The sequence below is a fragment of the Corvus kubaryi genome, unplaced genomic scaffold (assembly GCF_017639235.1).
Source record: "Corvus kubaryi isolate FWS band 111438036 unplaced genomic scaffold, C.kubaryi_AGA036_p1.0 37382, whole genome shotgun sequence".
In the NCBI taxonomy this organism is placed as follows: Eukaryota; Metazoa; Chordata; class Aves; order Passeriformes; family Corvidae; genus Corvus; species Corvus kubaryi.
Window position 1 is genome coordinate 22,002 of NW_024581124.1, and position 17,469 is coordinate 39,470.

A 17,469-nucleotide genomic window follows, 5' to 3' on the forward strand; every position below is an offset into this window, starting at 1 on the left:
TGCTTCGGACAATCCACGCTGCTCCCTACGGGAACTGTCCCGTCCCCAGGCAAGGGGCAGGAGGCAAGGGCAAGGTGTATCTGCACAGGATCTCCCGGCACCAGCAGAGCCCCACGGGGGGGTCCAGGGCAGACTTGAGCCCCTCCAAAGAGCTCGCGACACCAGACAGGCGCTACGGAGAGAGAGATGCTCGTCCCCCCAAGAGCAGCAGAGCGGGAAGGGCCGCGTCCCATCGCTCTCAGTCGAGCCAACATCGCCCGGCTGGAGCCGCGATGCAGCTCTGGAGCTACGCTGTTCAGGGCCGCGGAGGCGGCTGCGGTGGCAGCTGCCCTCTGCAGGCACAGGGACGGGGGAGCCCTCCCCGGGCCGGCAGTGGCAGGGCCCGCGGGACGCCTTTGAGCAATGAACGCACCCTGCGGCCGCGAGCGGGGCACGGCCCGGCACTCACAGCAAGCACTGCGAGCCCGGCGGCTCGTGGAACAACACGGAGCTGGGAGTCTGGAGCACCCTCTCCTTCTGCGTAAGCCCCTGCCCCTGGACTCAGCAGCGTCCCATGGGTTTGGGGAGGGCAGCAGGAATATGCTGCACTCCATTGTCTTGGGTGTAAACCCAAGACTTTGCTAAAATTACACTAACACAGGTAAAATCCCACTGGAATCTGTACCCACAGGAACTCTGGCAGCCTACCTGCTCAAAGTTAAATGCATCTATTGATCTCTTTGCAAGATCATAGCTCAGAAGTGTGATTTAAGAAAACCCTCCTTCGCAACACTGGGGAACCACATCGACGCAGAAATCAGAAGACACTGGGACACAACATTTCTCTTACAGAACACAATTTATTTGGCATTTGGATGAAATGTTTCTCACAGCATCTTGAAAAAAAAAAAAAAAGATTAGTGCCAACCCCAACGAAGTTAAAACAAAAACCAGTGTCACAGGGACTCAATTATTATAGTATCAAATTTAAATTCTACATGGTATTTCACAGAATATCAAAATCTTTTATACACTGCCACAGTTAAGTCCAGTCACAAACCAACTACATAGGAGAAGCCTGCAAGTGCAGTGCTGGCTAAAATGATTTTCCAGAGGAACGTAAAAAGCAGTGTCTCATTCTCTCGCAGCCTCCCAGGCGCCCTCAGCCCAACACACAGGGATGGTGCAGCACAGCCACCTCTGCTGCCATCAACCCTGACCCACTCAACACTCAAGGGGCACATACTAGAAAATTAAAGCTATGTGGTACTGCAGCAGGCAGGCAACGCTGAGTGTTGTTAGGGGGAAGCGCATCTTCATCACCAAAAGCATCTATTCCAAGGAAACACCTATTTCACTTGGGACTGGGGAACATCAGAAGCAAACATACTAACTTTGATTCACCTCCTCTACACGCAACTGCTCTAATTTTATGGTCCAGCTCCCAACTTGCAAGGGAAATTTAAAAGAAATTTCTGCATATTACATGTTCTTAGCTAGGGAGAAAAAAGACGTTTCAGCAACTGAAAAAAGGAGATGCACGTTATGGATTGTGCGAGGCAACGTTAAAAACATCAGTGTTTTGCCACTGAGAAGTCACATCTGAAAGATAAAAACATCTTTAAGTACCAGCTTCAAATTTATTTAACATGAGATGGGAAAAGAATGGTAATAATTTCTGGTCACAAAAACCATTTTCTTCCCAAGTACTGAAACAGGCCATCACCCCATGACACCTGTGGAGGCAGAGCACCCACCAACTGCAAGATTAAGCCTTCAGAAAAAAACATCCACCTACTTCATTCTTCTAGATCAGTGCCCTGCTGTGCATGGCTAAAGGAGCAGTCTGGGGCTCCAACTAAACAGGACTGAACATCACACAGACAAGCCCCTTTTACACCTGAATGACAGTGCTGATCTACCACAACAAAACCCAGCACCCCTGTAACATTTTACCTCTACAACTCACCTAGGACAGAGCCAGAGGCTGCTGTGAGACTGTGGATGGGCATCACTGACAAACCAGTGTCTGGGGCTGCTCTTAGGGAACAGCGGAGACCTCAATATGGCACCACAGTACGGGGAAGCTGAGGAGCAGCTTTGTCTGAGGCCAGACCAGCCAGGACAAGACCAGCCCTGCACGGAACCAGGCACTGGGACTTTACGATGACTGCGGTCAAGGACATCCCGAGAAAAACACACCCTGGGCTCACAATTGCTGCTGGAAACCATGTGGCAATGCCATCTTCCTGCTGGGGCTGCAGGGACACTTAGGATGCATCAGTTGTTAAGAAAAACATCCAGAGATGTGAACGGCAGTGGGGAAAAATCAATGCAGGGAGTAACTCCAAACATCTCATCAATCTAATGGCAATCAAACCAGAGAGGTTTTCCTTGGGCAAGCACCAACCCTCTGTAATTGGCACTCAGGACAAACTGCCCACCAGTCACCTTGCCAAGGGCAAGGAAGGTTTGCTGAGGAGTCCACTGCTGTCAAGAAAACTTAACTCTTCCCCAGTTGGTCCAGAGGTCTGAGTAGTTAGGACATTTTCTGCTACAAAGGCTCTTACTGCAGGAGAAAGTACTCAATGTGAACAAGCTACATTGAAAAGGAAAAAAAAAAAAAGACAATTTTATTGCCAAATTAGAAGCTCACCGAGAGGTAAACGAGCTGTACTTAGTGAGCTGCCCCATTCAAGGCAGAATTTCCCTTGTTTACAGTTAAGATGAACAAGGATAGGAGAAAACAGAGAAAATAGCAGCCTCCTGCCAATACACCAGTGGGAAAGGCTCAGAAGCAATGGGGAAAATATCACACTGAGGCTTCTACAAAGAAGCCTCCATCTGGAATAGCTACAACCAGGAGCCACAATGAAGTTGCCAGTTGTAACAGAGCTTATTTGCAAATAAAATTCACCACAGAACCAAAAGTAAAATACAAAAATATCGAACAGATTCCTGCACTGTTAGGTGAAGTGTGAGGTAAGGTATCTGTTCACCTCAGCCACAAAACACAGCTTCAGAGACTGAACCAAGCCCAAAGGCCTTTTGTTATTGCGCTAGGATACTACAATGAACAAATATTCCATCTGGCTTCAAAAGAAATTGGAAATTTTCTATTTTGCACTGCTAACAAAGTATTTTTCAGGAACAGATTGTAGTAGCATAGACTTTGCATCCTATTTAAGTGTACACTATCACAGCCTGCCCTACAACAGAGTGTAGCCAGCTCGAGAGAAGTATTAACCCTAGAGCCTAGTTTCTATCTCAGTGCTTAGCTTCACCTAGCTGGACGCAGCACAAAGGTTACTGTCTACAGTATGTATAGAGAGAGATATATATATGTGATATATATATATATCACCACCCAGAAACACACGCACACACACACGCATTCGTACCTATAAAACTAAAGAAAAATCAGTACATACAATGTATAAAACGTATGAATGTGCTCAAAAACGCACAAAACCCGCTTTATTTTCATACTTCAGAAATGCTCAATAATTTGTACGCATGGTTCTGACTACTACTATCCATCCACTTCATTAGACCAGGACTTGGAACTCGGAGGAGGACTTGGTCAGAGATGCCACAGGGTGCAGAGCTGCTCCTCTCGTTTCGTACCACTGCTGTTGGGGCCAGGCACAGCAGAGAGCAGGATGGGGCGGTGAACGGCTCCAGGCAGAGAGGCTTCCTAACAGTGCTTCCTCCCACTCGTGTGCCAGCAGCGCTCCCCAGAACTGTGATTCACGCTCTCCGGTGGAGTCAGGGCTGTTTGCGAGTGTCTGCATGTCGAGACACCAGATACAACCTCAACAGCAAAACTCACAGTTTTCTGTGCAAAACGAGTTGAATTGTCAAGACCAATCCCCAAGTACAGTATAAGCCTATAGGCAAGACAGGGAATATAAAGTAGCAGCATATTCCATGGGGAAAGAGTCAGCTGCACTGGGAAACCACAACAGTGGGTTAGGATTTGTCATACAAGTATGATTTCTCATCATTACTAGAAAAATAGATCACATACACACCCCCATGCAGTGTTTTCTTCCTGTCCCTCTAGGCTTGTACCCTTCATAAGGTAACAGGAGACCACTCACAAGAGACATTCTTTACAAATTCCTTAAAATTCATCTCATCTGCTGACTGTTACAGTAAGTCAAGGAGAAGCAGAGGCAATGGGAGGATGGAGGAAAAGGGTAAATTATTTGTACACTGAAATCCAAACTTAAATTTAAAATTGCCTGTCAAGGTTATTTTGCACTCATTACCAAAACCAACAGTGCTTAACTTTGGGTTTCGTGAGGGATTAAATGAATCTTTGCCATCTGTAAATTAACTTAGCTTAAAGAGTTCAATATGAGGGCAAAATTTAAGATGACATATCAGACTGAAGCAAACTGCCTTATTGATTTAAGTACACTAACCTCATTACAACCCCTCATGAGACCTGGATAAATGGTCTGGGGGACACAGGGGAAATATCTAGAGCAGGGTTGGCTATTTATGGGACTGAGATAAGGAATGAGTGTCCAATTAGAATTAAACATCACGTATAGGTACATGTTGATCACCATTTTTAAGTGGTATTTGTAGAACTGTAAAGAAGTGAAATGAAGGGGAGGGAACACACATGCTAAATATAGCATGCAATAAGAAAAACAAGAACAGTGGTCTTTGATCCAGGCCAGTTTTGTGCAACTGTTCACTATAAAGAAGTTAAACTAGCAAGAAAATACCTCAATCTTCCTTATGGGATTAGAACAAACAGGGGCTTCATACAGTGAACTCAGACTGCATCCAAGTTAATTGCTCCCCATCTCTTCCCTAAAGTACTTCCTAACACATGTGAGGGTTCTACCAAAGGGACATCACACAGACCCAGTTTTCTTTGTGGGCCAGAAATTTATCCAACAATAGGGGATTTTGCAGCTACCAACAACAAATAATTGTAATTGCAAGTCCCGGTCTTCTCAGTACCCACTTGTCACATATTGCGTAGACCATTCCTCCTCCAGTTCCTCTGGTCAAGGCAGATCAAAACCCCAAGTATTTTACACAGTGTAACTCTTGCTGGCATGTGTCCCACTCCATAAAACAGGCCTCCAGCCCCCTCCCCTGCAGCTCCATCTTCTCTGCTTGAACAGTGATTGCCCCTACCCTCCTTTTCCATTGTCTGTTTCCTGGGTCCAGTGGTATCCAGCCAAATCCAAGCAGCTTTTTTCTGACGTAGATTTTGATTCCTCTCAGGTTAAGAAAAAAAAAAAAACAAACCAACCCAAACTACCCATACTTTTCACCTCCTTAGAAGTCAAAGGAATTCTCTGCTCTCCTTTCCACAGCCAATGGAAAAAAAGAGCACTTATACAATCCATATTTACAGGACAAATTGATTAGTGAATGAATAACGACAGCCAAAAAACAAGAGGCACGATCCTAATCTAGACCATAAAAGCAGTGTTTGAAAAACAAAGTGGAGATTCCTTCTGAAGTTCAAGCCATGGCTTAGTGTTTGTCTGTGCAAACAGTTGCTAAAACTCTCTGACTGGTGCTGGGCGTTTCACTCCTTTATACAATGGTGTTGAGGGAACAGTGGCTGTGATGGCTGCCTGTCAAAGTTTCTGCTGGGGTATTTTCGTTTATGGGTGTGTCAGGAGGGACAAGAAAGGTGCTGCTGTCAGCAGAGTCTTCCAGCTCCACTGGAGAAGGACCAACTGAGGGAGGAAGTGATCCCTCTGTAAGCTGTGGGGATACATCACAGTTTCCTAGTGATGGAGGACTGCTCTGCACAGTCTGAGAAAGAACTCCATCTGCAAAGGACAAAAAACAAGCAGAATCAGAATGAGAAATTTATCATTTCATGTTCCCAAACAGGTTTACAATCTGTATTTTCCTGGTTTTGCGGTAACGCACAACAAGATGAGACTGCAAAAGAGGAAAATTGTGTAACAAAAATAAAACTTTGACATATAAATAAGATGCTTGCACTAATCAGGCTCACTTATCTTGTGAAATATGCTGCTATAAAATCCCAAATTGGAATGATTTCTAGAGTATGTGAATATCACAGCTGCAAAACTGAAGAGCACTGGGTGAATCATTAGAAAGTGGTATTTTTGGTCAATTTTTGGGGGGTGTGGGTGGGGGAAGCAGGGAGAAGAGAAGAGAAGAGGCTGGATACATTTTATCCAAAATCTCTTGTACTTGACATTTGTTCTACTTCTTAATACCAAACTCTATCAGCCTGTCTTCAAAAGGCCAAAAATGGTCTCAGCATGGTAGAAAAAAGGTAACCAGCTAACCCATCCAAGGTAAGGCTCAAAAATAGGTAAGGTTTAAGAGGTAAAGTGCTTACAGATTGGACTCCACTTCTAATTTAGGTGATTCAAAGAACCTTTGAGAAAAATCAAGCTCAATGATACATTTTAACAAAAGACTTCTCCCTCACAAAAATTGGAGATTTTTTGGTAAAATGTATTTTCTCATCACAATTACTAAAACACATGATTACAGCTTTAAAATAAAAAAAAAATCCATCTTCTAGCCAAAGTGAAAAAGTGGGAGAAAAGAGAAATTATTGCCTGCATACCTGGAATGGAACAAAGGATGCTGTCTGGATTTACAGAAGCCTCATAAGGAGGAGGTGGGTCATCGGGATGTTGAATATCTGGGTACTTGTAAGCAGTATAGGGTGGAGGTGGATCGTGGAAATGAAATGCTCCACCTTCCCCATCGTCTGAAAGATGCAGCGGAGTAAGGCCAGTTCCAAAACCATCGGGACCATAATCAAAACCAGGCATCCTGCGGCCCAAGTTGAAATGGTGCACTGTTTCAAGAGAAGGAAAAGGAGTAAGTGACTTTATCCCATGCTGTCGTCTTCAGTTTAAGTCAGATCTCAACACCTTTTTCCACTTTTCACACCCCAGGAACTCATGTCTCCTGAAGACCTAGAAAAGTCTACGTAACCTATACAAGTCAACTTGCTGCAGTTACACAACAATACCCAGGCCCACCTGCTCCCAGTCTGTTTGTCCTGCATCACATCTAAATTTGACTCTAACCTCTCCAAACTCTGGACGTTGTTCACACAGAATATATTTCAGATTTGGACCACATACAAACAAAAATATTTTTCCGTTATCCACTAAAAAAGTTCCAAGTTTGAAGAACCCACCAAGACACAGGCACAGTCAAGCAAGACGATGACATTTCTCACCTTTACATACATAAACGTGTCAATAATAAGCACAAGGTGAGAGTAGATACTCACAGTTTGCTCCAATCAAAGACTCTATGCGCTCTCGCCGCCTCTGGCGCAGCCGGTGGACCATGAAGAGCAGCAGAGAGAGGATGAGGAAGGAGGAGATGCAGCTCACAATCAGACGCATTCCACCGGCCATTGAGTCAAACAGGCTGTTGCCATCTGTTACATAAAACATATAAAAACAGCCTGTTATTTTTGTTCAAGATTCATTTTTCTTGATGTTCTTCTGTCAGTAACGGAGAGATAAACGCAGAGTGGAGACTCATTAGCCTGGTTTAACACTTCTCCATATTTCAAATATATAAGAAAATCATGAATCATCAGGTGATTTATCTTTTTACTGCAAGAAGATCTGGAAGTTTCTAAGAATATCTTCCTCAGGAAAAGGGGTAAAACGTTGAAGGCTTTGGGCACAAAAATTGGAAAAAAGGAAGGTTAACGGCATTTTGCACATCCACTAATGTTTCCCTGGCATAGCTGATGATGTTATACTAAAGAGGAAAAGGCTTGAGAACTGGCATATCTATACACTATGTAACTTCTGGACATCTTAACCCTTCCATTTCCACTAAAAAAAAAATCTCTAAACACTGTCACTGTCACCCAGATGTGGTTATCTGAATGCCACATGTCATCAGTACATTGGTTAGCACCACTAAGTGATAGAAACACGGTAATCATCACTCAGGAACTGAAGAGTTTAAGGTGAATGGGAATTAAACCTTTTCCTAGAGTCATCCCAAAAGCAAGTGGCAGAACAAAAAACAGACTCAGGAGCTTAGAACTTGGAGAGCTCTATCCCACTGCTAACCAGATCCACACTGAGAAGGCTGTTGTGAGCAAATTACCACTGTACTCCCAATACCAGGCACAAGAGGTATTAATTTTTCACAATTCAACTAATCACACTTGGTTATGCCTAAGTAGCACATGCACACACAGGTAACTCCACACAAAGAAAAATGACCTAAAGATGATATACTCTGTTCTTTGCACCAACTTTCCATTAAAGAGTTCTGAATGAGAAATATACCCAGGTTAGTGGAAGGCAAGAAACAGATGAGGTGGCCTCACAACCTGGTCACCTGCTGCTGCAGGACACAAGCACTAGCAGGTATGGCCCCTCTTCCCAGCCACTGCAGGGCCACTTTTCAGAGGAATCAGATCCTGGCCACCTCTCCTTTCCCACACCCACCCCAGTTCCAAGAGCTCCCTCCATACTTTTCCTTTCACTAAGAGCAACTGAAGTTTCATCAAAGATTCCTTATAAGAGAAGGCTAAAAGCCTCACAAAAATTTTAAGTACTAGTTTGCTACCCATGCTAGTAACAGAAAAATCCACCTAATTTATATTGTTGCAGTACATGGCTAACAGGCTGGCATTTATTATGTAACACTTTCTTGGCAACAAGAAATTCATTTAATAGTGCACTGTGCATAAAGCTCGAACATTACACCCTCTCAGATCTGGCTGTGCAGCACAAAAGCCTGGGTGCTGTCAAACCTTTTAGCAACTACTGCTGACAGATAGTTCAACTTCAACCGATGCAGTCCCACACCTCCCAACCAGCACACCCTCCTGAACACCACAGACCTGCCCCTGCTCCTCCTCCATCTTATGGCAATGCTGACTCCATGACCACTGTAGATTACTCAAGGCTGTCGGTAACACTAAAGTGACTTTAGTAAAATACACACATCAGCGTAGGGACCCAGAGAAGCTGACTTTTGTCGTGGGATGGATTCTGGTGGTGCATTCCCCCTCTGCAGGCTGCACTATTAACTGAGAAATGCTCATTAGACCTCAGCCTTGACAAACTGCACTTGGACTAAGCCCTCTTGAGCTTACCAGAAACACTGTCTGTTCCCAGGAACTAACAGGTGTCTAATGAACACCTGTTTTTTAATGAACAGCCTTGGAACCTTATTTTTCTTGCCTGAATAATAACCCAAGTGGAGCGGTATTTTTGTTATTGAACCTTCAAAGAAAGTTACTGACTCAAACTGTGCCCAGGATGAAAAATTACTATGACTAGAGCCCATTCTCTTTTGACCCTATGAACAGCAGTCCAAAGTGAGATCCTTTTGATCTCTCAATTCCCAGATAAGGGGCTCATGTGTATGCCTCCAACACTGATAACCAGGCAGCTGTGGAGCCAATCAAGGACTGTTAGTAATAACAGACGAGAATTGTTAGTAATAACCAAGGACTATTGGTATTAACATGCCATGAGAAAGAACAAGATTTGTCTGGAGAAGGGGGGCTGGGTGGAGATAGGGCAGCACTTTTCTGTGAGAAAGAACCACATCACAGTACAGTGCAGGTACAAGAATGAGTGGCAGGAAGTGGGCATGGACTACAGGGTGGGATTGAGACCACCAAGGACACCTGAAGCCCACAAAAAACCAGAACAAATTATTTCAGAAAACTTGTTTTTACACTCAGTATAGTAGTGCCCTGTAACCGCACTAGTTTAGTCACTAGAAAAGCTTCTGCACATCAGTTCTTTTCAAGTATTTTATTTCTTCTACTACTTTTTCACAGTTGCAGATCTATCTAAACAAGAGCCACAACAGAAAAATTATTTTCTACCACAACCATGGAGCAGCAATAGACAGACTACCTTGGTTTCAAAATATTCCTCTGCTATTTATCATTAGCTAAATGAGGAGAAGCATCTTTTAAGGGAGTATAGCTGTCACTGCTCAGCTCACTCCTACCACTGAAAATTCCCCCTACTACCGAGTCCTCGAGTAATATTTGTTACCACTTGTAATCATTGCTCACCCACTCACGCTGCAAGAGCTGATTACCTGCCAACCCAACAGCAGGATTTATTTCCCCCAGGTCTCTCCTTGGGTGATTAATTTACTTACTGTTGATTAGTAAACTGTTTTCTTTCCTTTGCAACAGAGCTTAGGGAAGATATATGAAAGAATTGGACAAAGATAAATACATGCTGATTAAAGAAAGCAATTCATTAATTTTTGTCATCTGGAATAGTCATTTATTACCACCCAGAAGGAAAACTGAAATGTTTAATTTAAAATTTTCAGTGCTTATCACTAGCTGAAGTAACTTCATGATGAAAGAAGTTGGATGACTGCTTGATAATTCCTCTCTCAAAAACTCAGTTACTAAAAAAAACACCAGAACAATTCAAACAAGAGTACCATGAAACAGTCTCATTTAGCATCAGTACAGAAGAAGAGCTTAAGGATGAGAAAGGATGTGGTAAAATACACTCTTCAAATCAGCATTCATGAAATAGTTAAGACCCACAGCAATAAGCAAGGATTAAAGAACACGACAAGGTTATCCCAGGTCATCTTATCCTGTCTGCTGGATGATGCTTTGCTGACACTGTTCCTGGAGATAAAAAAAGTGAAGCCTAAGTCTTAGCTGATAAAAGTGGGAGGAAGACTCCTGCTTTTTCCCCACTCTTTCACCAACAGACTTGCCACACTAGCTGCGAACATCTGTTAAGTTTAACCCTCAGAATAAATGTGACACAAGGAGAGCCAGTGGCCTTTAATGACTAACTTCTCTAGTTAAGACTGCAAGTTTGGAAGTCAATAAGCACCCCCTTTATTTGTAACAATATACAAGCCTCTGATAGGAAGAGTTGACCTTCTATCCGCAGGAGTTCAGAACAATAGTTTCTTAATGCACTCAGATAAGATCAGGTTCTTTTAAAATATCAAAAAACCCCAGTGTCACAGAGAATGGTTGAGGTTAAAGGGAACATCCTGAGATCACCTAGTCCAACCCCTGTTCAAGCAGCATCAGCTAGAGCAGGTTGTGCAGGACACAGTCCAATCAGGCACTGAATATCCCCACAGAAGGAGATTCCACAAACAATTAGCTCCAGTATTTGACCATCCTCACAGTAAACTCCAAGTAAGCTACATTTCTTTTCACAAGACTATATATATATATAAATAGATATCGATATATATAAATAACCCCCCCAAAATCTGTACCCCAAAACAGTAACTGACAAACAGTTTGAAGTCAACTTTATTGGCTTTATCAATCCAAAACAAAAACCTGCACTGATAGGCCAAATCCAGTAGGCAAGGTTGTAAGTCCTGATTATTATTGAAACTCTATATAATTTAAAAACTCTGCTTCCCACGTGATCCCTGAATGCAAACTTCCACACACACAAATATGCTCATGACCAGAAAAAGATGCTTAATTAGTGCTCAAGAGAAAAGTGTTTTGTTTTCATGACAACTAAACATGACAAAGGAAATGTACCAGATGCTCTACTAAAAACCCACAGTACTGTCCCTCTCCATATTGAAAATAAATTACTGCTTCTCCTTTCTAAGTAGCATCAGAGATAACTCATTTTTACCAGCCACAGTCTCAAGTGTTTCCTTTCCCATGATTTGAGACCTTTCCCCACAGGGTGGTTGTACCCAGCAATGCAGAGGCACTGCAAGGATGTATTGTTTCAAACAAAGCTATACCCAAAGATACCCAAGTTGAGCACTCAGCTAATTCTTACTGACAAAACTGTAGCAGTAGAGTCTTACCTGGGTCTAAACAGGTAAATTTGCAGCACTCCTTGGGGTCCTTGCGATACTGCTGACACCCCTGGGGCCGCTCACACAGAGCAGCCACACACATCTCAGGTTCACCGTTGTGACACGTGCAGCTCAAACAGGGATCATTCCCTTTGGGAGTGAAATAGTAGCCTTCATCGACAATGTTGTCTTTGATATCAACACAAGTCTGGCCTAGAACAGAAAGGCACATCAATATCCATGGAATCCAGCTTCATTTGTTTCATTAAGTGATTTACGAACATAAGCAGACCACCAGTTAAAATCCAGGCCTTCACATTAAAGAACTTCAAAAAGGTATCTCCAGGGAGTGAGGAAGATAATGGATGGTCTCCACGGACACAGGGATGATTTTCAGCTCAAAACTGTCAAGGTGAGTTTTAGGTATTTTATGGAACTGACACGCTTTCAAGCATTCTCTCCAAGACAGAGGAAAGCAAGTGGTCTGAGAAGCTTAATCTTCACTGCCAGAGCCTGCTGCAGGCTCCCTTCCTCTTTTCTGGTATTAGGAAAAGCTGGATCTTTTGTAGACCAAACCTGAAGGACACTTTTAACAGGCCAGGATTTCAAAAGGGCCAGGCAATAGTACTTCCACTGTCCTAGCAGTATCCTGATCTCTGCCCAGCAAGGCAAGCTTAGCTGCCTTTTGCCCACTGACCTAAGGGCAGGTGCCAAAACCAGAGAGAGAAAACAGTACTGGGACCTGGCAGCTGGAACGACTGCTCAGGGAGCATGGCCTGTCCCCTCCACCCTACACATGGCTCAGCAGGCAGGGTCCACACGAAGTTACGACTGGAAGAGACCTGAGGAGGTCTCCAGCTCAATCTCTGACCAAAGCAGGGTCAGCCATGAGGTCCCAACAGCTTGCTCAGGGTTTTCTCTAATCAGGTCATAAAAACCTCTGAGGAGAGCGGCTGCACAACTTCCCTTGGCAGTCAGCTGCACCCTTTATGACCCTCAAATTAAACAACTTTTCTCCTTGCAAAGAAGCACCACTTAGATCAGGTGATGTTTACGATTACCTGATAATACTGCAAATACTTCTGTTGGTATCAAGGCTTTTGGAGTACAGAAATGCAAGATACAGAACAAAAGCCTTTTTTTTTTTTCCCCTCCCCCAACTTTTAAGTCAGTGAGTTCCACTTGTCTTTCCCTTCTAGTTCTAATAATTGGCTGGAAAGAATTTAGTAGAATTTGCTATACTCAAAATAAACCATAAATAAGTGTTTCCTCATTTTAATGTGAAATTAATAACTTAAGAGTAATGTTTACTAATAAGGTAGTTTAAAAAAAAAAACAACTTTTTTTCCCAAGTTTATTTTGGGGCTGATACTGCTGCCTAGTGATTTTTTAGTGAAACTCTGTACTGTGTGACAGCCACACTTTATGATGCTCTTATTTATTAAAATCAAGCAGAAATGTAACTCCACCCTTTTTTTTTTTTTTAATTCCCTGGGCAAAAATTAGAAAGGATAATGAAACAATTTCCAGATATTTATTATATGCATATTTAAACACACACAACACAGTTAATGCTGAACTGAACCCAACTTACTCCTTTTGCAGAGGAATGAAGATTTCTCATAGCAGTTTTCAGCATACCAGCTGTGTAAACCATGGTGCCGGAGGGTAGGAAAATGGAAACACTGGAGCTGGGCACAAAGAACATTTTCCTTTTCAGACATAGCCGTACCAAAGATAGGGTCAGGGGGTAAAAACACTTCTGAAGAGCCTGGAACAAGATACATTGGCATAAGCAGCCTGTGGGTATGAAAAGCTTTAGAAAGGCTCTGTAACATCACTCATTTAATGCACACCAACTCCAATACAAAGAGCGCTTCAGCTTCCATTAGCAACACTGCTCTGGGGGAAGGCAAACAGCTGGGAGGGAAGGGGTGACTCATACAGAAAAGAGGCTGCTGTTTTCAAAGTACTGGGTAATTCTGTCACTCTGAACCAGGAGAAGCAATACTCCAACATCTCCACAAGTGCTGCTTCACAGAGTCCCATGGGGTTTGCCTGACAATGTTATACACCTCCTCAAACCACACTGAGTTTGGTCACACTTGCTACCAGTGGAGCAAGAACCCACACAGCAATCTTGTGCCTGGCACTCCATGCACCCACCAGTGCTTCCAAAAATGTGCATCCGCCCATGCAGCTCCTGCAGAGCCGTTCCCATGTTTGGGGGGATGCACTGAGGCATCCACACTTTGGTCCTTCCAACTCATAAAACAGTATTCCTGATGGGCTCCAAACAGTGCAAAAGGTGTTGAGGGCATTTTTTGGAGGACTTATGTTCCACATGTCCCAACAATAAATTAAAATTTTCACAGAACTCTAAATCACTTTTCAAACAGTTATTACGAATTCAGAGTCTGCCTCAATACAAGCCTAAGAAAAGTTTTTCACAAACTCCTAAATGTTACTATGTACTTTATTTCATAGAGACATCTCTGTATTAAATATAAAGCTTGAAAACAGAAGATTATATGGTATTGAGAAGGCTTAAATTCATATAATGCATCAAATCAAATAAAACTAATGATACAGTTATGATGATTTTTCTGTAATGCATGCCTCCCTGTTGTGACCACTCTGTCAGCAGATGGCAGTGCAGTCAGCTTTCCAAAGAGCAAAGAAACGTCCTTTTAAGGAGAATCTTTGTGTTCGCGTGTCAAAGGAAGTATTTTTCAAGACCCAACTGTTTGAAAATTCTGACCATAATTATGTATCTATACCTAAAGGAAAGTCTTCCTTCCAGATTTTCCATGGATACCGAAAACTATGTATGAGAAAAAAAACCTATTCAGATTAGTTTTCAAATGCTACACTGGAATTCACAGTGCTGATGCTTAAAAAAAAAACCACCTTTGTTTTAAATTTTCCATTACCTAAACCAGTACAGCAATTAGACAGGCAACTGTACACATAAGAGTTCGTATAATGACTTTAACTATTCTATCAACTGAATTAGTTAAAAATAAAAGATGTAGAAACATAACTTTGCATTTTCAGCAGAGGGAGCTGCTTGTTTTGCAATTGAAAGGGTTTAGCCAGTGACACCCACCAAATTAATATTCACTTTTTCATATAAAATGGGATCTATTTCTGGGATTATGCAAATCCTGACACGGTTTAAGTAAACTACCTGAAATACTTTAAAAAGAAAAAATATGGGTAAAAAGAAAAAATATGGGTAAATCCTGCAAAATTCAAGTGTGTTGTTTTAGTATATAAAATTCTACCAATTTTTGAAAAGCTGAAACCTCCAAACATGCTACACTAGTCTGCAAAAACTAGAACCAGGAATCAGCAGTTCACCTAAACATTCACCAAAAAGAATGAGAAATTACAGAGTAGCTTCCTTTCGCTATCTTAATCAAGGGGAAAGCCCAAATAACTGAAACATGTTCTTTCCACAGCAGCGTGAAAAACCAAAAACTTCTTAAACTTTAAAATAAGATGCGTATTGAGTATTAAACTCTTCCACTTCTACACTGTAAAGCGAAGCAGTTCACCTTTCAACACCAGCAGTGAAAGAAGTCACGTTGTTCTTGCAAATCATATTCATGCTTTAACAAAGTTCCCATGGGCACTGAACTAAGCAGTAATTTGAGAGACCTACCTTTATAAGCTACTTCCCAGTGACCTTCCAGAGAGTGATTTCGATTGGTGATCACATACTGATATCCCACCCAGAATCTGCAAAACAAATTAAGTTACATTCTGCAGATACAGGCCAAAAACATAGTAACAAATTAAATTACACAGAACCTTCCAATGTCTTCAAATGTAAAAGATAATTTTCAAAACATTCTGATTACTTTTTTCCTTATCTTTCTGGCCCATACATTGGCAATGGAGAGAGATTACAGTTGAGGAATAGAGGAAAATATAAAATATTTGGTAGTTTTCTATGTTTACAAATTATAACTGACTGTGTCTTTTATTTCTACTCATATGCAGCACCCTAATTGTGTTGTCAAGGCAGCACTTCAGTATCTCACACCCAAAAATCACACAGCAGCATTCAGAAGTCAAGTATTTCTAAACATAAACTTAGGTCAGACTGTTCTGGATCAAACCATTTAACTCTCCAGATACAAAAAGAAAACATTACTGAGCCACTCCTGGTGATCCATCATGGCAGCCCATGAGTCTGACTAAAAACCCATATGCAGAAAAAGAAGGAATTGTTTGTAGTGAACTAATAGAATGAAATATCTAAAGCACCCAAACATAGTTGCAACTCAAAATGCCTTTTTACTTCATTCCTACCTCAAAGTTGCCGTCTTTGTTAGTGCTACAGGTACTTCATGGAAACCAAAATCTTGTTGAAAAATCTAAATAATTATTTCTATACAAGGCAGTGCAGCAGCAAAGTCTTGTTAAATCCACCTTCCCTGATGCAGTTCAAGAATACCTGTACATTGCTAAGACAACCTGAAGATAAAAAGACTCTGCTGATAAAAAGACTCTGCTGAATTGAATTATCTGTTAATATTAATTAAAACACAAAACCGCAGATGGGCCACTGCCAAGCAGCCAACCAGCATGTTCATACTGGGTTATTCACCTGATGTCAATTTTACCATTAGGTTTTCTACACAAACTGAACCACCAGCATTTGTACCACAGAGAAACCATTCTCTAACACGAAATCTTTGTCCCTTTCTTCCCACTCACCTACGCTGGTCCTTCCTTACAAATGTTTTTTCTTCCAAGTCCCACTCCTGTGCCAGGATGAACCGCAGCTCCTGGTCTGCGGTGAAGGTGGCGAGGGATCCGTTCACCCGCTGACATGTCTGCACAGCGTCCCAGTAGTTCTCCCCATTTAAATACACCCTGTAACAGCTGGCTGTGCCCTCATAGTGGTGCCATCCTGTTGGGCACTTTCCTAGGAAACATGAAGAATAGAAGGGAAACCATTCCCCCCAAATTAGGATCTTTAATATAATGCATCCTAATCAATAATCACTGAGACACGTACACACAACAGTGTGTACACTTCACCTCCGCAGGAGAAGGTGCACACATTACAGATCCCTGAAGACTTACTTTACTACAGCTTCTGATAAATGTTGATATTTTTTTTACATGTTTTTAAAAAGATGACATTTCTAGCAAAGTTCTGTCACATTGTCACAGCCTTTAAAATCTTTAATTAAGACTGACCATCTACTGTGGAAGATATTTCCCTGCACATCTTTATAAAACCAATAAATTTGATCAATCCAAGTAAAAACAAGCAGCACAAAAACCTCAGAGGTGCCCAGTTTAATGACTGTGTCTTTCTATTAGGTGGTTACCAATACATCCAACTTGCTGTGAAGTTTTCAACCTACTCTTACAGTCTCAATAGTATTCACATAATCCTGCTCCCAGAGTCAGTCATTAAAGATGATAGTTCTGGGGAAATTCTTGGTTGCTTTGGAGAAAAAACCACTGTAAGGCAGATCTTTAGGAATTAAGAAGGTGATGGTGTGAACTGCTGTTTCTGCTTTCTCTCAATTAACTCAACTGACGGAATCTGAAACAAAAGCCTTGAGGCATTTCTGGGTGAAATAGGCCCACAGGCTTTTGACTGACATTCTTGGAGGTGATGGGTGACTAATAGAGAGAATCACAGGAGAGGAGGATGACATT

At 42.2% G+C, this 17,469-nt stretch overlaps 1 protein-coding gene across 2 annotated transcripts in view; it reads right to left on the bottom strand.

Annotated features, from left to right (window-relative positions):
- Positions 1-819: 819 nt before the first annotated feature.
- The window catches only part of DGCR2 (DiGeorge syndrome critical region gene 2), a 45,212-nt gene continuing 28,562 nt past the window's right edge, over positions 820-17,469 (bottom strand). Inside the window, exons 4-10 of one of the 2 annotated variants that reach the window (XM_042034838.1) lie at positions 16,510-16,729; positions 15,449-15,525; positions 13,376-13,552; positions 11,791-11,994; positions 7,253-7,405; positions 6,572-6,808; positions 820-5,792 (exon numbers count right to left, since the gene is read on the bottom strand). In XM_042034838.1, coding sequence (XP_041890772.1) covers positions 5,551-5,792; positions 6,572-6,808; positions 7,253-7,405; positions 11,791-11,994; positions 13,376-13,552; positions 15,449-15,525; positions 16,510-16,729 — 1,310 coding nt within the window. In that variant the 3' untranslated portion in view covers positions 820-5,550. The remainder of the gene's footprint in view (positions 5,793-6,571; positions 6,809-7,252; positions 7,406-11,790; positions 11,995-13,375; positions 13,553-15,448; positions 15,526-16,509; positions 16,730-17,469) is intronic. The other variant, XM_042034839.1, reaches the window with a different exon arrangement.